Below are 27,222 nucleotides of genomic sequence, written 5' to 3' on the forward strand. Positions count from 1 at the left end.
CTTAATGAATCATCATTTTTAATTGATACAATATATGTACATCCATGTTTCAATCGTCGTCATAATGCAGGAAATCCCATCTATACAGTGTTCCAAGTGTTTGTCAGTATAAAAGAAAGGGTTAATTCATAATCACAACAATAACAATAATAATGCCGGTGTGGTAATACTGCATTCTTTCAAAGGAATGGCAGAAAGGGGACCGGAAAGCTAACAGACCACCGATTCAAGTCAGACGCAGCCTCACTGAGCGGACCGGTAAAACCAGCTGTCTCCACGGTAACCTCTAAATCTTCCCCCTGCTTGACCTGATTACTGTCCACGAGAATATTGTCTCGCCTTTAAATTGTCTCTTTCAAATAACCCATTGGGCCCCTGGCACTATTTTCTTACCGCTATATTTTACAAACCTAATGGCCTCAAATTCTTCACGGTAGCCACTTTTCTCCTAGCTCCAGGGTATCAACGTTTCACAATTTAACCCCCACCATTTCCTAACCCCATCTATCTATCAATCCCTCTATCATGGACGACTGGTTGACTTGCCCTCCCCCCCAATCAGTGCGGCTGCATATAAACCCCCTGCTGTGCTTTGTGCGGGTCCGTTTCCTGGCAACAGACAACAGCCATGACACGGCTCCAGGGCAGAGAGAGCCCTTTGCATTAAAGCAGCTCGCTCTGACTAATAGCTCAGTCCAGAGCTGCTCATATTCACGGCCATGGCGCTGAAAGCTAACAGAGCAACGCTTCAAGTGAGAGTTCAAGCAGGCAGGCGAGAGCAGACGCTAACAATGAGTACGGGACTGTTAATACAGATGAAGACACCTGCACTACTTGAGAATCTCTTTATAAGTGCTGTAAATATCTTTTAAAATATATACTTTCAATATTTTAAATCCACAGTTTCTGTTACAAAAGGAGTAAAAAGGACCCCCGGATGCTATTTACAGTAAAATATACTTTACAGACTTGACAGTTTTGATTGATTTCTTTTCAGTATGTACTGACTGAGTGGCGGTGCATGTTAACCGGAAGTCTTTGTGGTTAAATCAAAAGCTCTTTTCCCTGCTTGAACTGCTCACCTTCTAGCATCCATTGTCCCCCCTCTGGTCATTTTCCTATTGACATCTTTACAAATATGCAAAGGTACACCCGTGTACTGCAACCTCAAGTTTAAAAAAAACACATCTTTGACACGTCTTTGTAAAGAAAAATACAAAAAACAGGAACATTTGACACTCAAACCCCCCATTCAGGCTTCAATGTGATGCGTGGTGATGCCACTAATTGGTACCGTCTAGGGATATAACAGCAATGCAGCATTTCATGTTTTTAACAACATCATTCTTGATAGTATGCCATTACTCTGTGGTTTTCTGTTTGTATTTATTGCTTCATTAGATGGCACGTGGGCAGGATTTCCCCCAAAATAATACCAAGTAAGGATGGTGTTGGAAAAAAAGCCACAAAATAAATAAAAATGCAGCAATTACTGTCACCTTTGGCAAATATCCACCTCAAAAATAAGCCGTGGGTCGTGGTATGAATTAAACATGATGGTGTCATGTCTTGTACATATGCTTAGGATACATACAATCCAGGAGAAAGAGAAACTTTATCCATATTCATCATAGGAAATGTAGAAAAAAATCAAAACGATCTGTACTGTAATAGCAAAACAAGACACAGTTGTGCTACAAGTGCTTATGTGTTCTTGGCACCTGTGGCCTCAGTCCAGAGTGAGTCCTTCTGTATTTGCCACAGTGGAGCAGAGTCCTCACGAGAGGTAAAGAGAGAGAGAGGGAGTCCATGTTGTGGAGCTGCCACCCCCCCCCCCCACACACACAACCCCCCGTTTGACTGCCAATGTGGCACATTCCTCCCTCGCCCTCCTCGTTAGGTGGAACATTCCAGGCGACTGCCATCTTCCGAGACAAAAAAATGAACTCCATCGCGATCGGTTGAAAAACCAGCAAAGATGACAGGTTGCAGTAAATAATACATGAACAACAATAGGTTATTTACAGTCACACAAACATGTCTAACATCTAATGCAGTGGTTTAGTCACTTAATGAAAGCTGCTTTTCACCCTGTCATTCAAAATGTAAAAAAGCAACCAGGAAAAACATACAAATCTGTCTAAGACCTTAAATGTTGGCAGTTTACAATCAAGCCTGTGAGTGTCACCCCCCGTCACCCCCCCCCCCCAGCATTGACACACATCATCTGAGTAACACAACACACCCACAGGATCTGTACATTTGTGCATTTTTGACTATGTTCTATCAATTGTTGGCACACGGGATGTTGATCGTGGCATACTGATATTTTTACGGCCAGATTCGAATGTGACCAGGGTTTTTAAAACTGCTAAAGTTAAGCTTTGGCTTCAGTAGCCTTCAGCTCGTGCGGTCAGAAACAGAGCATCGTTTTTTGGATTCTAAAGCACTCGAAACTAAAAAGCCTACTCCAGCATACTTTCTCAAACCTCCATAGGACACTTGCTTTCAAACAAACAGAGAAAACCAAAATACAAACAAATGTGAGATTGTTTTTTGGATTGGACATCAGCAGAGGAATGGTTTGTAACTAAACATATACTCCGGTAGAAGTTGCATACAGTTTAATTACTAAATGATAATGTTAAGTAGCGGTTTTAAATGGGAGCTGAGACTTCACATGAAGTAGAAAACAGACATTGCTAGAAATAAATGCATTATAGTCAGTGCACTTCATCTTTACAATTCAAATCTCCCCTTTACGAGCCATGCAGTCAACAAGGTATCTGAACTCCAGCGTTTTGATTCCAGTGCATAAAGCCTTGGCATAGGCCATTTAAATGATATTACTTTTGTTCAGTATGGATAACCACTTCCCCAAAAGATACATGGAGTATTTTAAATGTCATCAGGCAAAGAACTGAGATTGGCAGCAGCAGAAATGGCTCAGAATTGACAGACTTCACATTCTTCCACATGATCGAAACCACAGATTATTTTCCCTCTCATCCTTTATCCCTAACCCAGGTCGTACAGTAACAACCTTAACACAGCGATAACTAACATCAAATATATCTGCAATCCAAATCCCCAGCCCCACTGGCGCCTGCATTTCAGAACTGAGAGATCAGTTTGCTCAAATGGTTCAATGTCTGCTCTGTATTCTAATTATCTTAAAACAAGCTGGAAAAAGTCAAGTGTGCCTCTGCTTCCTGTCTCATTAAGACTTGTGTAAGTACTTCTGAAGGCCAGTGCTAGCTGTTGCTCCTATTTTGTCGCAAAATATCCTCTTTCAACTCTCCAGCAACAACCAAGTTCAAAGCAGATGTATCAAGGTGGTGTGAGGCCTCCTCCACGTGTTAAAAAGATCTGACGTATTTTTGAAAACAGTACCGTTTGATGCTTTCAGTGCGTTTGTGCCTTGTGTTTAACTTTGTAGAATTTCCTAGAGAAATCTAAGGTTGAACGAGAAAGCTTGTCAGTCGCTAAAACTCCTCAAGAAGTGGCTTCAAAACATGGCTTTAAATAAAGGAGACAAAGGGGAATAAGACTTAGTGCCATGGGACCTGACATATATCGTCTTCAAGGTCAACTTCTGTCCGTTTGTAGAATAATGCCTTTTTGTAGAAAAACAATATTATGGAAAGTTTCTTCCGAAGTTAGATGCGACATAAGGTATCCATTTTGCTGACACAGGTCGAGGTTCAATGTGGCGTTTGAGGACACGTTTGACAGGGAACAGCTTCCACCTGCAGCAAAGTCTCAACATGTCACCCTCACTGCAAGTTCTAACGGTATCCTGCTGCGCGTTTCCTTCATCTGCATATGATAAACTTGGCAAAGGACTTAGTGGATGAAAGGATGTTGCACTATGTACTGCATGGAAACACTCTTCTTTCATCAGTCTTATGCCCCTCTTTCCCACTGAGATAAAGATAGGAAACTCACTTTTTAGTCCTCCAGCCAGTGACGATTCAATCTGAATATCGAGCAGCATTCTAAGTTAGACGTTACGCTCCTAAAGATTTATGTGCACTGGCTCATGGCTAGTATTCATTTCCCTCCCATAGACCCAAATGAAATAAAGTACTCTAAAACAAAATGACAAGTCTGTGGTTCCACAGTATGCCATGTGCTAGGAGTTTCTCCTCTAAAAGTTATTTTTGCATTCAAAGACACATTTCATGCAAATGATACAATTGTTCTTTTTTTCAAACAGACAAAGAAAAACACATTTCTTTATATGTTCATTTAAAAAAGAAGCTTATTTTCTTTTTATATATATATTTATATATTGTTTATAAATGTTTCTCTACACTCTTCCAGGGCAGGCACCGTACACACACACCAGGTACAGAGGCATGCCACACTTGCATTGCTTTTGCATTCTACAGTTGGTTGGCTGGCAGGCAGGCGTGATGTCATCCAGACGGTGCTGCAGTCGGTGAGTGTATCTGAACACACACACACACACACTTGATCTCTCTGCATCCCACCCATACAGTACAAGCATTGCAACCTGGCACCAGCCTGATCGGCACACTTCCTGGATGACATCAGAGTAAGGGGCGGGGTCTAAGGTTTTGTCCAACAAGCTTCAAATGGAGTAATAAAAGCAGTGCAGCAAGGCTCTGTGGCGCATGCATTGATGGGCAGGAAATGGGCGTGGCCTGGGTAAAGCTAGGGTCAAAGGTCAGAGGAGGGTTCAGATGGAAGGTTTAGGGTCTAGCCCAGGGTTGCAGACAGATCCATATATGGGAGGTCGGGGGAGTTTAGGGGGGAGGAGTGGCAAGGCGAGGAGGGATTCATGACGATTACATTTGTATTCAATTTTTTTCTTTCCTTTTTTCAACTTATTTGATTTTTTTTCCGTTTTATGTTTTACTTTTTACAAATGGTATGACGACGTAACTTAGGCTCAGAGTCGTGGATGGCTGAATCTAATGCTGGTTATTATGCTTAGAGGAAGGAGATGGAGATGGAGATGGAGAGGTGTTATGGGGGACGTTTTGTTCGCTACATGAGTCTCCACAATATAAATACATGAGGACGTGGGGATGCTAATACATTAGATAGTTATTTGCTGTTTGTGCTCAGTTACAGGTTTGCAAGTATTGCTAGTAGTCATGTGTTACCCAAGTTGTTCCCTAAAAACCTGGATTACTCTGTGGAGCGTAGTGCGCAGCTACTCTGTAATTGTTGTAGTTTTGACGGTAAAATTAGCATATTACAATGTGGTAATATGTGTTAGAAAATTACTAATGATTAGTCAGATACTAAACATATTCAAAATGTTAGAATGTATCTTTCTTCTATAAGTGAACAGTTTATAAATACACATAAAAAGTAGTTACTTTGATAATACTTGACTCATAGCAAGAAAAGTGTGTCTGTTTACGCGGAAAAATAGGTTAATTCATCATACGCTGCTCAGGCATGGCGTTATGTCCGACCATAGCCTCATCAAACACACACACACACACACACACACACACACACACACACACACACACACACACACACACACACACACACACACACACACACACACACACACACACACACACACACACACACACACAAGCTCTGACATGCAGATATACTGTAGGATCTGTTCCACACCTCCTTTCACCTCGACCAATCAGAGAGCTTCTCCACAGCTCCAGTGAGAAACGCAGGGATTAATAAAACAATAGACGGGAGGGATCTAATTAGATCAGTGAGGAAGAGGAGGAGTGTGTGAGGAAGATGCACTGCGTTAGGGGCATGTTCCGGTAACCATCCTGCCGTCCTTCTCTCTCACCGTGGGGGTCAGTAACACACTTGCTGTGCTTCAATATGGCGTCTTGAGCGGCTGGCTGCAAGCCAAATGACTTGCTTTATATCCACGGAGCACACAATGTAACATTGAAGAGCTTTTGGAAAGAGTGTGATCCACAAGCTCCCCAAACACTTTTTGGTGTGTTTGTTTTGCTCTCGAGGAAGCCATATCTGCCCCTCCCAACCAAATCCATTGCTTTGTCCACCCCCAATGACACAAATGTCTCACTTTCCTGTGCCAAACCCATCTGTTGGATTTTGCTGTAGAGAGAGTGTGGGAGGGGAGGGAAGGCTTGAGGTATAGGGGAGGGGTACAGAGGGCATCGTGGAGTGTAGTGAAGGGGAGCATTGATCACATCATCTTTAAACCAAAGGGGCAGGGGAGGGTGCCAGTTAAGACGTCTTCTATAAAAAGCCTTTTCTCCCACAGTGTAAAGGGGAGGGGCAAAGGTACAAACAAATATCTTAATAAAATAGAGGGAAAAAACAAACTCTTATTTAAAATGTAAAAGTATAAAACAAAAACAACAGCAAAAAAAAAAGCATAATAGGAATGAAAACGTTAGTGACTTTAAAGATGAAATAGTGTTAAGTTGTACTCTCTAATGACACAAAATAAATAAAAGCTGTCAGAGGAGAGGATGCTGTCTGGGCTCTCGGTGGAGGGTCGTCGCTCTCTCTGTCCCTGTCTTCTCCATCTCCCCCTCTCCATCTCTCCCTCCCTCTCTCTGTCACCTCTCACTCCTCACGGAGCTGCAGGCGGTAGCGGCTGTGGCGGATCTGGAAGAAGAGCCTCTCCAGCGGCGTGCGCCTCATCCCGGGCAGCCGGTAGTCCTTGCTCTGGTCCATTCGGCGGAAGCCCAGCGACTCGTACAGCTTGTGGGCGGCCAACTTTACAGCCGTCGTGCCGAGGACCACAGCGGCATAGTTGTTGCGCACGGCGAACTCCAGAACGCGCCGACCCAGTACCTTTGCGATGCCTTTGCCGCGGTAACGAGAGTCCACCGACATGCGCCGCAGCTCCACCGAGTTGTCGTCCTCGCGGCCTTGCGCTGCCACGATCCCAACCACACGTCCGTCAAGCATTGCCACCCAGAAACAGGAACCTGACAGAAACAAGACACCATAAGTATGATTAAATTACGTTAACAAACGCTTAGTCATAAATCTACATTTGGGGAAATACTGCAGAGTGATGTTGCATTTCCACTGCATCGTACAGCTCTACTCAATTAGCACGGAAGATTCTAATAATTGGCTTCTATTAGCAATAGATGTCTATACCTGGAAAGTAGGGCTGCTCAATTAATCATATTTTAATCGCAATTACGATTATGGCTTGCAACGATTATGAAAACAACGTAATCGAAATAAAACGATTTTTTAATTTTTTATTATTATTATTACTTTTTAATAAAAACATTTATTGGTTTTTCAGTTGAGTTATACTTAAAGTTCAGGGTAATCAACTGTTAAAAACATACTGTTCACATTTTTTTTCTCCAATAAATTGATGTTTTCAAAGTAAATGGATAATCGTTTTTAATAATCGTGATATCAATTATTGACCCAAATAATTAGGATTTTTGCCATAATCGAGCAGCCCTACTGGAAAGTGATCAGTCTCTTCGGTACGATGAAGGTTTGAAAAAACGACCTCTTACCAAAAGTACATCATTTGAGCCGAACCATGTTGTGGAAATGAGGCCAGAACTCATGGCTGAACTTCAACCAATTAAAAATATGTTTGATGTAGAGGTATTTAATGGCAGAGAGCTTCACTTTCTGCAGATCCAATATACTTTGAAATGTAAGACCATATTTTAAATCTCTGACCGAGTTGTTGAATCCAAATACTTCCTTGAGTAGAACTTGATTGCTGCTACTTATCATGGAGAAATGGAACACCAATCGCACACAAAGCAAGCTTCATGATGGACAAATGAAAGGAATAATTGGAAGGAAAACAGTGGTTGAAAGAAAGTTTGAGGAAATCAAAATGAACGTCCTCCTGTGTCTGCATTAGCAGCATGTTGCATCATGTCCTAATGGCTTAAATGCTCTGAGAGGAGGGAGAATAGAAGAAGGGATGCAGGGCGAAGATGAATGCGGAGGGCAGGGACACAGAGCCTGACCGCAGCTAAATGGCATTCGCCACTCGATGAGACGCTGCTGATTAAAATGCGCGACAGAACGGTCACTTAGGACTCTCAGAAAAAAACACTGGCATTTTTACAGAAGCTCATTGTGTGTGTGTGTGTGTGTGTGTGTGTGTGTGTGTGTGTGTGTGTGTGTGTGTGTGTGTGTGTGTGTGTGTGTGTGTGTGTGTGTGTGTGTGTGTGTGTGTGTGTGTGTGTGTGTGTGTGTGTGTGTGTGTGTGTGTGTGTGTGTGTGTGTGTGTGTGTGTGTGTGTGTGTGTGTGTGTGTGTGTGTGTGTGTGTGTGTGTGTGCGCGTGAACCAAATATATCAGACACTTAAACAGACATCGGTGTCACACAAATAAAAAGACTAACACACTTACAAACAAAAGTTAGAACAATGCATACAAAATGTCAGCAGACAATGCTCCTCCACCAGAGTACCTCTAAGTGCTTCGTTATATAAATCCTTTTTAACATCGATTCACATTTGTGCTGCAATTTATAAGCTGTTCACTTTGACGCAGAGTGATAAGGCTTGTGAATTATGAATGATTTGTTGTGTTTAAATGGCATGTTCAGTAACAGTAGGTTTGTGGGACAAAGTGAGCTACAGAACTTCTTTTGTACTCGACCTTGATTTTTCTTTGCTGCAGATTTTATGTTTTGCTTCAAAGTAGAAATCCCTTTGTTGCCTAATTTCCTTCACCTAGCATAATCTTTCAAGGACAATGACTCTTTAAACATCCTTTTTTATTATGTAACCATGATCAAACCGCGTCTTCATGAATGTCAGCAGTTTATACGGCATGTGTTGGCAGAGGTTTTGTATCTGTTTGTCGTAGTTAAAGTAGCTGGCTTGACCTTTCAATAGTACAAACATGTGTCCGTCTGTCCTAATATTCTCACTCTGTCCTTCTTTCCTTGCCTTTCCCCATCATTTCCTCTCTCCTTTTATTCCGCTGAATCTCCCACTCTCAAACACCATGGAAAGAACACACACACTCCAACAGGCGGTGACATTAACATCATGCTTTGCTGCTGGAGTCCCGTGTGTTAGAGGGGATTTGATGCCCCTGCAGGCCTGTGTTAAGCTGATCCAAGGGGCCTCTGTTACTGAATCAAACAACTGTCGTATGTTGGTTGCTGCGTTAACAGGAAAACCCACGCACTCCCAACCCTGAAAGCTAGACAGGGGCATGGCATCAATGAGAGTGTCTGCCTGTGTTTCACTAATCTCGCAGGGAAACTGGGATTTTGAATTACATGCGGGAAGATTCAGAGCTCAGCGAATTACTAAAGCATCCTGAATAACCGAAGAAAACACACCTAGAAGCATACTTTTACCCCAGTATGTTATACATCACCATGTCACTCTTTGTTAGAAGGACACCAATGATCTCATACTATGCCACTGTAGGTAAAAAGAATAAATGAAGGTGTATAATATTCCCACAAACATTTGAAAAAATATGAATATTCTCTCGGATTAAAGTGGTTATTTTAGGGGGAAATGTACCAGAAAAACGACTTACTTAAAATGACATCACACTTTAATCCTGGAAAATATCCACTTTTTTCCTCGGAATAAAATCCCCCTTCCCGTGAATCCTAAACTTAGGCGATCAATCTCACCTGTCTTGTTGCCCTTTGGGGGCCGACAAAGTGTTTGTTTGTTTGTAGTTCAAAATGTGGAGCTTTGATGGATGACTTTTTAAGAGATTGTCTGAACGACTCAGTTTTACAAAGTTGTAAGTGGGTTAAGTGTCTTCCGGCCTTCACTAACACTATCGAATGATGTTTCATCATTGGCAGTTACTAATGCTGCAGAGTCAACTCCTGTGGCACTTTGCCTGTATCATTATGACTGTGTGTGGGGGGATACGCTTGCATAAAGCCCTCCTGACCATCTGTCTGACCTGAGCCTGTGCCAGGAATCAGGACAGCATGCAAACCACCCCTCTGTTTATCAGACCAAGTATTACTTAACACCATGTCTCAGAAACACTTGGAGCACATGGGACAATAAACTACACAGCAAAATAATTACAGTGGGGCAAAAAAGTATTTAGTCAGCCACCAATTGTGCAAGTTCTCCGACTTAAAAAGATGAGAGAGGCCTGTAATTTTCATCCTAGGTACACTTCAACTGTGAGAGACAAAATGGGGGGAAAGAATCCAGGAAATCACATTGTAGGATTTTTAATGAATTAATTGGTAAATAAGTATTTGGTCACCTACAAACAAACAAGATTTCTGGCTCTCACAGACCTGTAACTTCTTCTTTAAGAGCCTCCTCTGTCCTCCTTGTTAACTGTATTAATGGCACCTGTTTGAACTCGTTATCAGTATAAAACACACCTGTCCACAACCTCAAACAGTCACACTCCAAACTCCACTATGGCCAAGACCAAAGAGCTGTCAAAGGACACCAGAAACAAAGTTGTAGACCTGCACCAGGCTGGGAAGACTGCATCTGCAATAGGCTTGGTGTGAAGAAATCAACTGTGGGAGCAATTATTAGAAAATGGAAGACATACAAGACCACTGATAATCTCCCTCGATCTGGGGCTCCACGCAAGATCTCACCCGTGGGGTCAAAATGATCACAAGAACGGTGAGCAAAAATCCCAGACGGGGGGACCTAGTCAATGACCTGCAGAGAGCTGGGACCAAAGTAACAAAGGCTACCATCAGTAACACACTACGCCGCCAGGGACTCAAATCCTGCAGTGCCAGACGTGTCCCCCTGCTTAAGCCAGTACATGTCCAGGCCCGTCTGAAGTTTGCTAGAGAGCATTTGGATGATCCAGAAGAGGATTGGGAGAATGTCATATGGTCAGATGAAACCAAAATAGAACTTTTTGGTAAAAACTCAACTAGACGTGTTTGGAGGAGAAAGAATGCTGAGTTGCATCCAAAGAACACCATACCTACTGTGAAACATGGGGGTGGAACATCATGCTTTGGGGCTGTTTTTCTGCAAAGGGACCAGGACGACTGATCCGTGTAAAGGAAAGAATGAATGGGGCCATGTATGTGATTTTCTGGATTCTTTCCCCCCATTCTGTCTCTCATAGTTGAGGTGTACCTAGGATGAACATTACAGGCCTCATCTTTTTAAGTGGGAGAACTTGCACAATTGGTGGCTGACTAAATACTTGTTTGCCCCACTGTACATCTCCCTTTGCCCCTCCCCTCTGACTCTGCTTTTCTTGTGAAAGCTGAACAGGGTATATTGACCTCTGACTCACCGCTCAAGGAGCATCACATGATCTGCTGAATCTGACACTGCTATTAAGCTGCATGGATTTAGCAAACTTTCATCATTCCTGCCGTGAACCGCACTTCCTGGAGATAGGAAGACAGAGACAGACTGGGAGAAATGCAAAGAGCATAAGGCAGGGAGAGGAAGTTAGAGGAAGCATAATGTTGTGCTCCAAAAGGCAGTATATGTGACACCATCAGGTCTGCAGATCTGCAACTGAAGTTTCATTCCTGATCCAAATATAAGGGGTGCTTTGAAGCATACTGTTGCCCCCATTTGGAATCCCAAGACTGACTTGTTCCCTCAACAACTATAGTAAAGCTCCTCTTGAGCAAGGCCTCAATGAAGATGTGTGTAATCCTCTGTGTCATGCTATTGGCACAGCTCTGGTGATGACCTGACTGAAATATCTCAACAATTATAGGATGGATTGCATTCATGGTCCTATTAGGACTTTGGTGATCCCTTAACATTCCTTCGAGCCACACCAGTATGTTGTCATTTTTGGGGTAAAATGTCTTAACTAATATTTGGATTACCACGTTATGCAAACTCCCCTCAGGATGAATTCGAATAACTTTTTGACTTATAATACAGTTTATGACCAACTGCCAGTGCAGCTATACAGAGTCAAACAGACAGAGAGTGGTTATCAGGACTAGATTGTTCCTCCAGAGTATTCTCTTCAATGTTTAACTGCTTGGCGACTCTCCAATTCCCCCCAAGAAACAGACACAATAATGCCTCCATTCAACCTTTTTTATGAAAACCTGCCAAACTCTCCTCAAACGCACCCAAGATCTAGAGGACAACTCATGCTAACCCTGTCTTCTAAAATCTAATGTTCCCATACGACAAAAGTGCATTGTAAATTACATTTTGAGGTAAACTAATGTTCTTAGGGAGGAGGGTCAAACTAGGGACTTTCACATCCCTTATGCAACGAGAAAAAAAAGTCAAGAATTAATTTAGTAACCTACATAACTTAAAGGTGACCTATCAGGCAAAATGCACTTTTGTACATCTTTTATACATAAATATGTGTCCCCGGTGTGTCAGGGAACTCACCAAGTGTCAGAAAACACCACCGTCTCTCTTTTCCTCCATACCCAAATCTCTAAAAACAGGGCTGCAACGGATCTGATACAGATTTGAAATATCTCTGACGTCAGGAACGAGGAGCTCCGCCTACATGGGCAACTCTCCACCTATCAGGAGGAGACACCACGGCCATTGCCGCTCGAAAGCGCTGGAGACGCTGTAGTACATATGCCAGGCCTGTTGGTGGAGCTGTAGTCTGCCACAAAAGCAGCGAAGAAGACTTCTCACAGAATCAGCCCTTGCAAAAACAGGGCTAAAAAAGAGCAAATAGAGCGAAATGAGGCATGGCTAAAATGCATGATCTGTTTGGTATTTATATAGGTATGGCCCTACTATATATATTATTAAAATATAGCATGATAGGTCCACTTTAAGTTACAACATAACCACTTCGTTAGAAATGAAAGAGAATATTGAGATGGAAAACAAATACTCCATCCTTACCTAGAGTTGCAAATGTACTGTAAGGTTTTGGAAAAGTTCATATATTTGGATAAAGCCAATCTCTCTTATATATCTTTCCTCCTACTACTTCCATCTGTTCTAGTACTCCAGGTCCAAGTGAGAAGGGAGAAGCCTTTTAGTCCTCCATGCCACCACAAGATTGATTGGAGTCACGGACTGAATAAGACACAAAATAAAAACCTTAACTTTTTCCCGTTGCGGTCCCTAAACCCCCTGTTGCTCATCTCGGCAGCTTGTTGCTAAGTGCAGGGCTTAATATAGTAGTATCATGTTCAGACCATGTTTGATTGTGAGGCTAAAAAGTCGCATTAATGAGCTTTCTCACTCAGAAAAAAGGAGGTATAATACGAGAGGAAAGGGGGACAATGATGAAGAAGAAGTCATTCATCTGTCACGCTGAAAGAAAGAAGTGAGAGCAGAGGAGGAGGAGGAGGAGGAGGAGGAGGAGGAGGAGGAGGAGGAGGAGGAGGAGGAGGAGGAGGAGGAGGAGGAGGAGGAGGAGGAGGAGGAGGAGGAGGAGGGAGGCGAGGCGAGGCATCTGTGTTAACAGTAATAGTGATGAGCCTGAAAGGATCCATTATTGCTGCTAGGGCATACAAACATGAGGGGGGGAGGGAAGACAGCAAATCCACCATTCTTACAGAGGGGGAGGGGACCTGAAGAATACAGATGATCTCAAGACAAGAAATAAATCAAGGCGAGAAAGAGAGGAAGAGCTCTGGAAACAATTAGTTCCTAACGCGACAAATCTAATTTCTTTAACTACTTCACGAGGATAAATATGCCTCCCTGCATGTGTGTGGGAGTGTTAAACACAGGCTGATGATTAGATATGAACCCTGTATAAAAAAGAAAAATGGCGCTCTCACCGGAATGGTTTTTAGGGTGTCTAACAGGATTATTATTTTCCTTCACTTGAAACCTTAATTCATCCGATAAGCATTCAGTCTAGACGACGCCTCACTGTGCCTCGTTCACTTCTCTGTCCTCATCTCTCTGTGGGTGTAAGCCCAGTCAGACGCCTTTATTCTGCTTTATGATTTTATAATACAGCAAATTGATTAGGTTATTTGTAGGTGTTATTTCATAGGTCTCCTAAGCATGGCACATTCAGCCTCAGAGATTTCTGTTTGAGTAATGCCACTTTGTCCGAACTGTAGCATCACTGCATGATTAATCTGACCCTGCCTGAAGTTAATTGTCGAGAGGCCTTTGCTGCTAGTGTTCAAATCTCAATCTAGTATACAGTGGGGCAAAAAAGTATTTAGTCAGCCACCAATTGTGCAAGTTCTCCCACTTAAAAAGATGAGAGAGGCCTGTAATTTTCATCCTCAAATCAAATCAAATCAAGTTTTATTTATAGAGCACATTTATAAACGATTTTTGGTCGAGCCAAAGTGCTGTACATATGATAAAATTAGCCTACAGTAGAGACACTCTACAGCACATACAACAACACAGATTGTTCAGAATATCAGTATGAGAAAAATGACACCCTCTGTCCTTAGACCCTCACATTGTACAAGGAAAAACTTCCGGAGAAAATCCACAGTTTAAGGGGAAACAATGGGAGAAACCTCAGGGAGAGCAACAGCATCCTAGGTATACCTCGACTATAAGAGACAAAATGAGAAAAAAAAATGATGGTGGAAAATAAGTAATAAGTATCTCAATAGGCGCATTCACACCGCAGCACTTTTCCCACAAAGGTTCATGAGAACTCTTTTGTCGCGTTCACACCAAAAAGATCCGGTACTAAAATTAGTTCATGAGAACCTTTTCAGTCCCTGCTAGAGAGGGAGAAAAAGGTTCCTATTTCTGATTGGCTGGGCGGATTGCAAACCACGCCCCGTAAAACTCCCAAAAAGTTTTGTGAATCCGCCATTTTATTATCCTCGCATTAGCATTATTAGCATTAGCCCAGCGCAGACACGCAGAGAGACTAACTTATGGCAACACAAAATAAAACAAGAAGGGAGCGGTGGAGATGAGGAGGTGTCGGCGTTCTGGCGATTTACTCGGAAGCCAGTTCCCAAATCCGGGGACTTCCGGCCGGGGACTTTGGGCGGCAGTATACGCCGTGAAGTGGTTTGCGGCCTGCCAGTAAACCCAAAGCAGAAGAAGAAGAAGTGACGTCAGCGGCTTCATTTGCCTAATCCACCCCCAGGGACTTTTTCCGGTGTGAACGCGATCTGTACTTAGTTCATGAGAACTAAAGAGTTCTCATGAACTAAGTTCTCATGAACCTTTGTGGGAAAAGTACTGCGGTGTGAATGCGCCTATTACTTTGTTATATACCCTTTGTTGGCAATGACAGAGGTCAAACGTTTTCTGTAAGTCTTCACAAGGTTTTCACACACTGTTGCTGGTATTTTGGCCCATTCCTCCATGCAGATCTCCTCTAGAGCAGTGATGTTTTGGGGCTGTCGCTGGGCAACACGGACTTTCAACTCCCTCCAAAGATTTTCTATGGGGTTGAGATCTGGAGACTGGCTAGGCCACTCCAGGACCTTGAAATGCTTCTTACGAAGCCACTCCTTCGTTGCCCGGGCGGTGTGTTTGGGATCATTGTCATGTTGAAAGACCCAGCCACGTTTCATCTTCAATGCCCTTGCTGATGGAAGGAGGTTGTCACTCAAAATCTCACGATACATGGCCCCATTCATTCTTTCCTTTACACGGATCAGTCGTCCTGGTCCCTTTGCAGAAAAGCAGCCCCAAAGCATGATGTTTCCACCCCCATGTTTCACAGTAGGTATGGTGTTCGTTGGATGCAACTCAGCATTCTTTCTCCTCCAAACACGTCTAGTTGAGTTTTTACCAAAAAAGTTCTATTTTGGTTTCATCTGACCATAAGACCAGTGGTGACTGTGTCAGCAGAAAGTATTAAAAATAATGATTACAAAAAAATGCAAAAGATGTATTAAAAAATATATTAAATATATGTTAAGATCATGGTTAATCATTTGATTCGTCTGTACATTGCTGTTTTAGTCTGTGTTCTTCTAATTAGTGTCTACAGTGTGTGCCTATTGAACCGTTTAGAGCCATGTGGGACAAAACCCGATCCTGCCTCTCCCTCTTACTGTCTAAGACTAAGTCAATGGTGACTGTAAAAACTACACTGCGCATGCTCAGAATATTTTCCTATATAATGTGTGTGGCAAAAAAATAATGACCATAGGGGAAAAGTGCTGCCATCCCCACCATACATCATCTCATATAATTCAGAGCTGATTGGCTGTAAGTACGTGTGCCGCGAAAAGTGTGGTGTGTGAAGAGGAGGAGAGAGAGCTGCAGTGACGCGTCCTAAAACCCGGAAGTAAGCTGCGCATGGCTTCCCTCGACAAAAAAGCAATGAGATTTCTCCATAGGATTTTAGAAAATAGCTCAAAATAAGATCTGTGGGGAACAAACCTGTTAGATAAATGCACGTTTTGTTCAGCCGGATAATATCCACATGTCTACCCTACTTTTATAATTTTCGAATCATAAATCTATTGATTAGATTAGATTTATGATAGACTTTTGAAACTACAAGAACATAAGGAGGACTTTTACAAAAAAGTAATAGAGATTTTTGTCCAGAAGGATAGGCAAATGGACTTCATCTTCAAGTCAAGGTAAGACCACCATTTTATTGAAAATTGGATCTTACTAAGAGAGAACAATCCAATATTTAGAATTTGGGTATCCTTTTTTTTTTAAACAGTCTGTTTAAAATGAATCGAAGCATCAGACTAAAAAAGCTTTTGAAAATAACCGAATATTTCGATAACGGTCAAAATATAATATTTGTAAATCTGACTCTGAAAGAGAAATATTGAACAATTCAATATTTAAATGATAAAATTACATTTTTTGGGTATCCTTCTGTTGAACTGTCTGTTTAAAATTAATTGAAGCATCAGACAAGAAAAGCTTTTGAAAATAATATTATATTTTGATTTAGGTCCATCCATCCATCTTCTCCCGCTTATCCGTGGTCGGGTCGCGGGGGTAGCAGTTCCAGCAGAGAGCCCCAAACTTCCTTTTCCCTCATCAACCAGCTCTGACTGGGGGATCCCAAGGCGCTCCCAGGCCAGCGAAGAGATATAATCCCTCCACCTGGTCCTAGGTCTACCCCTTGGTCTCTTCCCAGCTGGACGTGCCTGGAACACCTCCCTAGGGAGGCGCCCAGGTGGCATCCTAACTAGGTGCCCGAACCACCTCAACTGGCTCCTTTCGACGCGAAGGAGGAGCGGCTCAACTCCGAGTCCCTCCCGGATGACCGAACTTCTCACCTTATCCCTAAGGGAGACACCAGCCACCCTGCGGAGAAAACCCATCTCGGCCGCTTGTATCCGCGATCTCGTTCTTTCGGTCATGACCCATCCTTCATGACCATAGGTGAGGGTAGGAACGAAAATGGCCCGGTAGACAGAGAGCTTTGCCTTCTGGCTCAGCTCCCTTTTCGTCACAACGGTGCGGTAAAGCGACTGCAGTACCCCCGCTGCTCCGATTCTCCGGCCCATCTCACGCTCCATTGTTCCCTCACTCGAGAACAAGACCCCGAGATACTTGAACTCCTTCACTTGGGGTAAGGACTCATTCCCTACTTGGAGTGGTCAGATTTAGGTCAAAATATAATATTTGTAAACCTGAAGAGTCAGTGCCAGTGCCTCACCAGCCATGAACCTCACTGCAGAAGCTTATAGACATCTACGTTTTTTGTGCCCCACCACTTTTGTACATATAAAGTAACGCCACTGCATATGACATTCTCCTAATCCTCTTCTGGATAGCAAACTTCAGACGGGCCTGGACATGTACTGGCTTAAGCAGGGGGACACGTCTGGCACTGCAGGATTTGAGTCCCTGGCGGCGTAGTGTGTTACTGATGGTAGCCTTTGTTACTTTGGTCCCAGCTCTCTGCAGGTCATGGACTAGGTCCCCCCGTGTGGTTCTGGGACCTTTGCTCACCGTTCTTGTGATCATTTTGACCCCACGGGGTGAGATCTTGCGTGGAGCCCCAGATCGAGGGAGATTATCAGTGGTCTTGTATGTCTTCCATTTTCTAATATTTGCTCCCACGGTTGATTTCTTCACACCAAGCTGCTTACCTATTGCAGATGCAGTCTTCCCAGCCTGGTGCAGGTCTACAATTTTGTTTCTGGTGTCCTTTGACAGCTCTTTGGTCTTGGCCATAGTGGAGTTTGGAGTGTGACTGTTTGAGGTTGTGGACAGGTGTCTTTTATACTGATAACGAGTTCAAACAGGTGCCATTAATACAGTTAACAAGGAGGACAGAGGAGGCTCTTAAAGAAGAAGTTACAGGTCTGTGAGAGCCAGAAATCTTGTTTGTTTGTAGGTGACCAAATACTTATTTTACGGAGGAATTTACCAATTAATTCATTAAAAATCCTACAATGTGATTTCCTGGATTCTTTCCCCCCATTCTGTCTCTCATAGTTGAAGTGTACCTAGGATGAACATTACAGGCCTCTCTCATCTTTTTAAGTGGGAGAACTTGCACATTTGGTGGCTGACTAAATACTTTTTTGCCCCACTGTATATGTACACTAGGTGTTAAGGGTGTCTTTTTATATCCTATCAATACATTTTTACCACGTTTTTTTGCGTCTATGCCAAAAACACATATGTTGTTTAAGAAATCACCAAAAGTTTATTTTTTGTCATTTATGTTGTCATACATATATTTCTTTTAAAATATATCAACCACCCAAAAGTGATGGACTTGATATACTTTATCTTTGTATTCTAACTAAGTAATTTAGTAAACAACTTTTCCCTTTAAAGAAGAAACGCTTTAAATGCGGTTTCAAGTGTTTCATCGTTCTGTAGAACAGACACACCCTCCTCCTCAGGTCCGAGTGCATGCTGGGAGTATGGATTAGCCTGTCATGTCTAACCCACGAGTCAGCAGTTCCTCACACTGTCACGGACAAATGAGGGTGGAGGAAGGTGACCCTCAGATGCACGACACGCTTTCCAGATGTGTACACTAACACACAACAGTGCAAATACAAAAATATGAATTATTAATGAGTATTAAACCCCGGATTTGCCGTCTTCAGCAAGATCTTGCAATCCAATGGGCAAAGGAGAGTGAACTGTGCAGTCACACTTAACTCACTCCGCGTGCACCCTTTCCTGCTACACACCCATTAGCTCAGAGGAACTCATTATCTGGCCTTAGCTCTGGGTTTTACGCATCTAAGTGTGTTGCTTGTTTGTATGCAAGCATGCAGATACATGCTCATATTTTACGCACATGCTACACTTAACTGTGCATGCCATCGTTCACATGGCTGCTGCTGCTACAACCTTAGCCCCTTCTCTAATGGTACGTGTCTGGTGTGCGACCAACAACCAATCACATTAATCTCCCGTCCGGACACACAAGCACGCGGTTTGATTGGCTAGGGCTTGTACTGGCATATGATTTGATTGGCTAACGCTTCTGTCGACGCTTGAAAAGTTGAACTTTTCTCAACTTTCGAAGCGAGCAACGGAGGCAAAACGACGGAACCACAATGCAGTTCGGCAAAGCATGACGTCACCCCATTCAAAGTGAATGGGAAGCGTCTCCGTTGAAGCACGTGACGCTGCCGTGTGGACGCTTCACTTTGCTTGCGTTGCTCGCTTCAAAAGTAGAGCAATGTTCTACTTTTGAAGCTTCGGCGGAAGCGTGAGCCAATCAAACCATATGCTCTAGCCAATCAAACTGTGTGTCCGGGGCGGGAGATTCATGTGATTGGTTGTTGGTCGCGCACCAGACACGCCCACCGGCAAGCTTCAACGCACGCCGCCCTGTGGACGCTGTGTAACCCCTTCTTTCACTCTTAAGGCCAAGTTTCACACAACATGCAACATGTGACTCTATTACATCAAGATCTATACTTTTCCTGTGTAAATCAACCAATCTGATTTGGCTCAAACACAACAATCCCTTTAAATCTATAGTGCACTCACACACTTATCGATAAGAGGCTTTAAAATGGCTTATCTGGCATGATCAAGCGTTGGGATTGGTCACCAGAGACTTAAAGCAGTGAGAAAAAGCTGTGATAAATGAAGCTGCTGTTGACACGTCATCTAGTCCTTCAAATGAGTGTCTTTGTTCGCTATTGATTCAAGCAGAATGTGAAACAAAGGCTGAGGGTAGTGAGGCTGCAATGCATAATTAATGATCGACTCTTCCCCCCAAAATGCTGAATAGACGAGAGAGACACGTGTTCATGTACTTGCAGAGCACAGCTAAAGTAATGGACTGGTGAGTTCTCCCGTTTCTGAGTACAGCGGAGTACAGTGACGTAAAGGAAAGATGGCTTTGTGACGGGCTGTTAATAGATAAGACTAGTATCAATCTTTGTAAATCAACCATCAGTGAATACATGATTCTCCCTAGATCCATTTTCACGTTATTGCGTTAATGGTTAAAGCATTGATATTTTTAAATGCTTGCTTATTCGGCGGCATTAGAGAGAGCAAGGCTAGCTTTTTCCGCCTGTTTCCAGTCTTTATGCTAAGCTAAGCTAACCGAGGGATGGCTGTAGCTTCATATGTAGTGTACAATTATAAAAAGGACAAGCATATATTTCCCAAAATGTTCATAAATTCCTCTAATATTAGAACATCTTCACATTTCAACGGCTGGACCCAAGCCATGTCTAGCTTTTCTTACTTAAACATTTCCTAAATAATTAGGTTAACTAATATCATTCCAATAACTTGCATATAGATTCTTATTGCACTATTTCACTTTTTTTAAACTATTTTTCTTCTTGAATTTAATATTTACTTGCAGTATATTTTTGTGTTTATCTGTGTTATTGTGTTGCACTGTTGGAGAAGCCTGTGACACAAGATTTTCATCGGCATAACTGTAGCTATGTTCGTATGACAAAATAAAGAACCTCGAACCTAAACTGTTTATTCGGCTTATTGTTTCAGCACTTCATTCAATTTTCTTTTGGCAATGTTATTGTACTTACGGAGCGTCCACACTACAGCTCCAAAAATAGCTTGGAGCTGGGCGTGTCTGGAGCTTGGGGATTTTATTCAAGCAACACGGCCAACGGCCAATCACATGAATCTCCCGCCCCCGACATGCAAAGCAAAAACCCCCGGGGATTTTATGCGAGCAATATATATATAAACTCCCCAAACAGGCGAAAACCTACCAGTTTCCCCCACTGTCTCTGCCACCTCCCTCCATGCCTGGTTCCTCCGGTTTGTATCCCGGTAGGTGAAGAGGGTCTGGTCATACAAAACCGGGTGATTCGCTACGGCGATAGTTAGTTTCTCCTCCGACTTTTTTTGAAATATAGAAATGAACGGCGGGATATCTCTCCCAGCTTAGACGCGGTTTGATTGGCTAGCGCTTCAGCTGTCAGATTTTGGGAAACGGGATTTGATTGGCTGGCGCTGGCTACTCCGGCGTCCAGGCGACCAGAAGTTGAACAATGTTCAACTTCTGGTCGCCTGAGACGCCTCGCTCTGCTACCCACAATTCAGTTCGGCGAAAAAGCGCGGCTACGTGACGTCACCCCATTGAAAGTGAATGGGCAGATTGGAGCAGCTTGGAGCAGCTTGGAGCTTTCGACGCTGTCGACGCTGTAGTGTAGACGGGCCGTTACTGCTTCAAACGGGCAGCGTAGTACGTGATGTAACTGTCCACTGCCTGCCACTGATAAATAAACGAACAATAAATCATATTTTTTGAAAGAGAGTGAAGGCTGTTTCCTTGGCTGAGAGGAAACATCACTTCCTCTGTGCCAAGATGATTGACAGCCCAGTTGGCCACTGCAGCGCCTCCTCTGCACCTTCAGTGTGGATGAGAAATAGATGGGAAGAGGAGAGATACAGGTGGGAGAGAGAAAGAAACGCTGCGAGAGGAGGGAGGGATAGAAAAGCAAAGGATGGGAAAAAGGATGCCTTATTAATCAGAAGGTGTTGAGAAATATACCCTGGAGATCCTTTTGTCTGTGTGCTAAGCAACAGTTCATTCATCTTTCTTTCAAACACTAAATCCATCATATAGTTGAGGAGCGCACCCCTCCCCCGGATGCCCCCGTTTTCTATCCCTGTCTGTCTTTCAAAGCTAAGATAAGCCCAGCAGGTACGAGTGGAGAGCACACACACATGCTGTGGACACTGGTTTCATAATGCCTTGATGAGACGCTGCAGTGGCCATGACGCCTCATTAAACAGCGTTTCTGACGGGGTATCACTTCCAGCTAGAGAGGATTTGGCTCAGTGTCTCGTGTCTCATTATATTACACTGGTTGTTTTAGGCACTAAGCCGCTCCAGAGTGACCTACAGTGATTGAGCGGGTAAAAAGTTTGAGGGCGGGATGTTTAATGTCCGCCTACTGTTCGACATGCGGGGAAACGGGGATTAGGTAATGGAGAGTCGTAGTAATTGTAGATTTTAGTTGGATATTCATTTCCTGTGAGAGGAGCGAACGAGCAGGCGAACTCTGTTTGACGAGATAGCTGCTGACATGAGCCGGGCCAGCGCGACGATGAGAAACGCTGGTGCAAATGAACACAGCGGTGAAGGTGCCATAAGCAATCACTCACACAGATGTTGCTAGAAAGTGTCCTTAGAGGTAGACTTCAAGCTGCTTTCTAAAGCTCAACAGGGTTTAAAGAAAAAGCTTGTTAGCTTGTTCGTTGTTTTACACAAAACCACATTTTCTGGACTACTTTTTCCAAAAAGATGCTCATATATGGAAACTAAATGTTGAATTATAATATATAAAATGGATTGCTATGTACACATAGTGTACACAATGGAACTGCCACAAACCCAAAAACACTCAAGACTCAAGTCTTTGTTTTCCTGAAATTGATCAAAATGATATGATTTATTTTACACACTCAAACGCTTTACACACTTCTTCCAAATAGTTTTAGCTTCTGTATGAACTCACACACTTATGTATCTGATAACACACCCACATGGATTAACAAATGTCGATTGAATCAGGTAAAAAAGGCTTGAAGATTGATCATTTCAATGGCGTTTCACTGAAGTTTGTTGTGAGAAAAATACTTTCAGTTGATTCAAGTATTTTGTCTTCGTTAACAGTTTCTAAAAGTCGATTCGCTGTTGTTATTAACACATCAGCGGCGGACATATTGACTTCCAGATTGAGTCATTATTGGTTTATTGCGTCCAAGGAGGGACATAGACAGACGGATGGAAAGAAGAGGAGACAGAGGTTTATTCCAGCTGATGTTTTTTATTAATTGAATTATTTTGAACTTGTCAATCACTTACTGAAACTGTTGAATTTAAATAGTAGACTTTTTAAGAAAAAATTCAATTCCTAGCCATTGTTCTTTCAATTTCGTTCGAAGCTTCTCTGCCTACCCACACACACTTTATTATGTGGCAAATGAAAGTTCTGACAGCTGGCCTTAAGTGGCAGCAGAGTGAGTGATCACACACACACACAACCACAGGAGATGAGAGTATTGATTAGTGTGTTATTGTAGTGATGTGCGCAGGGATACGTGGCTCCCCTTAGCTCAGCCAATCTTTTGATGTCTACTTACTAGAGTTCATTCAAGTCGCAATTTGCCTAAATGTAAAAAAAAGTAACTGGAAAAGTAGCCACTCTTCTTCTCCCTTCTTCCCTGCCTTTAATCTCTCTTCCTCTCTGCAATTAAAGTAGCGCAACTCCTTTGAGTCGGTGTACTGCTGGGTTGCAGCAGTCATATTCTGTAAGGCTATGATTCATCAAACACTACATCAAGACATCTCAGTAAACACTGGTTAAAATGATGTTTCAAGATCTGGAAGTGGAAGCCTTACATGCCCTCAAAGACACACACACACACACACACACACACACACACACACACACACACACACACACACACACACACACAAACCTCAATTATACATGTACTCAATATTGTTGTGTCTTTTTGTCCTCAATACTTTCAATATGCCGAGATTATTCCTTTAACTTTAAATGATTCCCAACCTATTTGACAAGTTGCTCCAGCAGGGGTTCATTGTGGACGCTGTGTTTTGGGATTGTGTCTGAATGTTTGATTCCTGACAGATAACACACATTCAAATATAAACTGTGCCAGTGCAGTTGAGGACATTCAGATCGATCTGGCTTTTAGTGAGCTATAATAACAGCTAGTTAGCACAGTCAACTCACACAGAGTTTACTTTGTGTACTAGTGGCCCTTAATGTCTGATCCAGGTACAATATACGACACGTCTCTTTCCTACTCTCTGCTGTTTGACATTTCTCTATGAATCAGTCTCTTCCTGCCGTTAGCAGGCTAACAGATGACAGAAGGATTTCCCGGTTGATTTTGGAGACCCCTTGGTTCTACAACTAACGGATTTCTGGCTTAAAGGTAATAATAATGTGTTTAGTTTTTCTCTCTTCATTAAATATTCATTAGAAATTGCAACAAAAAAATCTAAGTTAAGGTCTGATTTGATCGATTTAATTGTCAACATAAGCAAACAACGCCACGACTGTCATTCAATTCTGATTCAACTGTTTGTTGGTTTTTTACCCTGATTGGCACAAAGAAGTATGTGACGAAATATTTTTCCAACAGAGCCACGCCCCCAGCACGAAGAAAGACTCATGTTACATAAATGAAACTGCTCGACCTTCGGTAGAAACCTGTTTGTTTTGGTAGCCCGTCCCTCAAAATAAGAAGCGACTGGGAACACACAAAGTTCAAAGGACCTTTTAGTGTCGCATTCTGTACTCGACCGGATACTCCAAGGTGCCACCGCGTACACGCAGGATAGTAAATACGGGTGACCTGGACGTGCCTGTTCCCAGGTGTTCGTCCCCCTGGGCCCTTTCAGTTTGTACGGATATAACCGTTAGCATTGTCCAGGAGCAGTGGGGCCTGACCCCCTCTAAACCATCTCGGCCCTGCGGCAATAATGGGAATGCTAAATTGCAATTGTGTATGTGGTGGATTACCAGGCCAGAGGGCACAATGTCAGAGAGAAAGAGACAATGGGGAGGGGCAATTGGCTGGCTTAACTAACACCTGCTTTTTATTTTGGCCACGTGCTTCGGGTTAACACGGGATAAACATGTCCAGGAAGTTACTTGTGGTTGTGGTTGGCCAAACTTCAGAGAATGAATAGTTTGTGATGACACTGGAGGTGGATTGATTTTTTCCAATTAGCAGCTTTAGTGGAGGAAATGAGCCTTGCCGACACCGAGTGTACTGCAGAAAGTGTATCAGCAGTTTCCTCCGTGGCGATCAATAGCCCTGTGATACAACCTCCCTCCCCCCCGCCCAGCCCGTGACCAAGTGGAGCTCAGAGATGAAGCAAGTGGGGGTAGGAGTGGAGAGAGAGAGAGAGAGACGGGGAGGAGGGGTGGGAAGAAAGGGTGGAGGAGCTGCATGTGTTGCCTCTGGATGGCCTGAAGATTCTTGGCTAGTTTTACAATAGGTGTGTGTAATTCACACTGCCTTACATCCTTACATCATTTCCTTTTATCCTTCCAGCTGCAGCAAAGTTACAATCCCTTACTTTTTAAAAGTTCTTATTGTTAAAATCAACACTGGTGGAGCATTGCCTACTGACAAACCAGACAATGTGTATCTTAATAGTGTATTAAGGATGGTGACGTTTCTCCCTCGTCTTACCTGTGGGTGTCATGTAATAAGCCTCTATGTCAGCCATGTCCGTGTGCAGAGCACAGTCCAGATAACTGTGGATAACTTTCCTGCTGTAGAAGTAGCGCGCGCCCATGAGAAAGAGGGGCGCACAGCAGGTCAGCGTGACGGATTTGGTCACGAAAAAGCACATTACTATGGAGAAATGGAAGAAAAATAAACGAAACCTGTCAGAAAAGAGAATCACATGTTTGATTTGGAGGAAATTGACCACACACAGAAGTAGAGCAATATGACATTTCAATAAAGTGAAATTCACATTTACATTTTCCTAAAAAGAGATTAGGATTAGTTTGACACAATGCAGCAAAGAACTGAAGACACATTAGTATTGCAGGGTAAAACTTTCAGTGCATGTTAGTATTAAAATCATTAAATCCAAAAGTCCAAACTCCAGTAATTAGTCGGGTGTAACGCTGGGGGGCGCAACCTCAACAAAGCAGGCTGGATGCTGCATAGCATGTTGTGTTTCATGCAATAACATGAGTTTATTCCAGTTTAGTGTCAAACACGAAGAGGGGGCTGCAATGGGGAATTCTACCTATAAATGTTACATATCCGCACGGAAATAGAATTTGTTTGGGAATTTCACAGGCAGGACTATTGGTTGTGCCTTGCAGTCCAAATATTGCCAAGTGAACACTTGTTTTTGCCGAAATATTCAAAAATGTCAACCGATTCTTTGATGTTGGCGTGCGTAAAGGCACCGTACACGTTACAAGTAGGCATTAATATCAACAAAAGCCAAAAGTGGTCAGTGCATGACTGGCGCAGAGGCGGGGAGGAGGGGTGTGCGCGCAGAGGGAGATTTTAATGTGAGTGTTGGGGTGCGCTGGCGTGGGGGGTTTGGAGTGCTTTTTTTTGGGTACGTGCGCGCACCCCGTGGGCCAATCCTCAAATTCATTCACTCATTCATTCACGGCGCCGACATGTCATCACACAAAATCAGTCCGCCGGTTATACACGTGCACCATGCCCGGCCATGCCTTTTGTTGCGCGAGGAGCAACATGCCGGTGAGTGCCGGTGGAAAGAGGCACCCTTTGGTGATGCTGCAACCATTTTTTTTTAAACTTCAGGACATTTACACGATAGTTTTAAGACAAGTTCCTAAAATAAATCACACTATAGGAATATCAAAAGAAAGTGCAACAGAGATTAGAAATAACTCATTATTGTTATTATAGGAAAGTGGGTCTAAAGATGCATGATGCAAAGTAAAGAGGGGGACTTACCTGTCAGAAGAGCATATAAAAACTGGGTCTTGGGATGCTGCCTGAGCCCCCTAAACGCCGTGTTGGGTATCCTCTCCATAATACCCTCGTAAAAGATGCGCCGCACCTCCTCGTGATCCCCGCACTCGAACTCGCGGATATAAACCACATCTTTCCTCACATCCCTCGCCTCTGCGGGGTTCAGAGCCGCGCTGGCCGGCGCAGAGCTCCACATCATCGACTCTTTTTTGGTCCCAGGTATAGCATCATGTTCGTCCGCAACAATTTTAGTCTCGCAAACCATTTTGGGAGACGAAAAATGCATGCAACTAGCCGCAAAAACCACAACAGCTCGGAAAAAAGTGTGGGGGGGAGAGTGAAAATTGATGAGGTTTTTGTTATAAAACAGAGAAACGATGAATGGGATAAGACGAAGGGGGATGTTCTGCTGCAACCCTGAGCGTTTCTGACGACCAAGAAGTGCCGTTGTGATTAAAGCCGTATTTATATGCCAGCAGGGCGGG

At 43.2% G+C, this 27,222-nt stretch overlaps 1 protein-coding gene across 2 annotated transcripts; it reads right to left on the reverse strand.

Annotated features, from left to right (window-relative positions):
- Positions 1-11: 11 nt before the first annotated feature.
- Positions 12-27,222, reverse strand: nat8l (N-acetyltransferase 8-like). 2 transcript variants are annotated; one of them, XM_034106365.2, is made up of 3 exons: positions 26,720-27,220; positions 25,457-25,621; positions 12-6,926 (listed from the first exon to the last, which is right to left on the reverse strand). In XM_034106365.2, exons 1-3 carry the CDS (start codon positions 27,021-27,023, stop codon positions 6,559-6,561), a joined length of 837 nt encoding a protein of 278 aa, XP_033962256.1. In that variant the 5' UTR covers positions 27,024-27,220; the 3' UTR covers positions 12-6,558. The 2 variants fall into 2 exon arrangements, with proteins under 2 accessions (XP_033962256.1, XP_033962257.1); XM_034106366.2 differs by lacking the exon at positions 25,457-25,621 and having other exon boundaries at positions 26,720-27,222.

This window comes from Pseudochaenichthys georgianus, chromosome 18 (genome assembly GCF_902827115.2).
Source record: "Pseudochaenichthys georgianus chromosome 18, fPseGeo1.2, whole genome shotgun sequence".
Taxonomy (NCBI): Eukaryota; Metazoa; Chordata; class Actinopteri; order Perciformes; family Channichthyidae; genus Pseudochaenichthys; species Pseudochaenichthys georgianus.

What these genes read in the sequence shown, in the direction of transcription:
- nat8l (XM_034106365.2), bottom strand. Translation starts at nt 27,023, where the DNA reads ATGCATTTTTCGTCTCCCAAAATGGTTTGCGAGACTAAAATTGTTGCG. An exon ending in TTTATATGCTCTTCTGACAG is followed by an intron (nt 25,622 to 26,719) that starts GTAAGTCCCCCT and finishes ATTTCTCCATAG; the next exon opens with TAATGTGCTTTTTCGTGACC. An exon ending in TTATTACATGACACCCACAG is followed by an intron (nt 6,927 to 25,456) that starts GTAAGACGAGGG and finishes TGTTTCTGTCAG; the next exon opens with GTTCCTGTTTCTGGGTGGCA.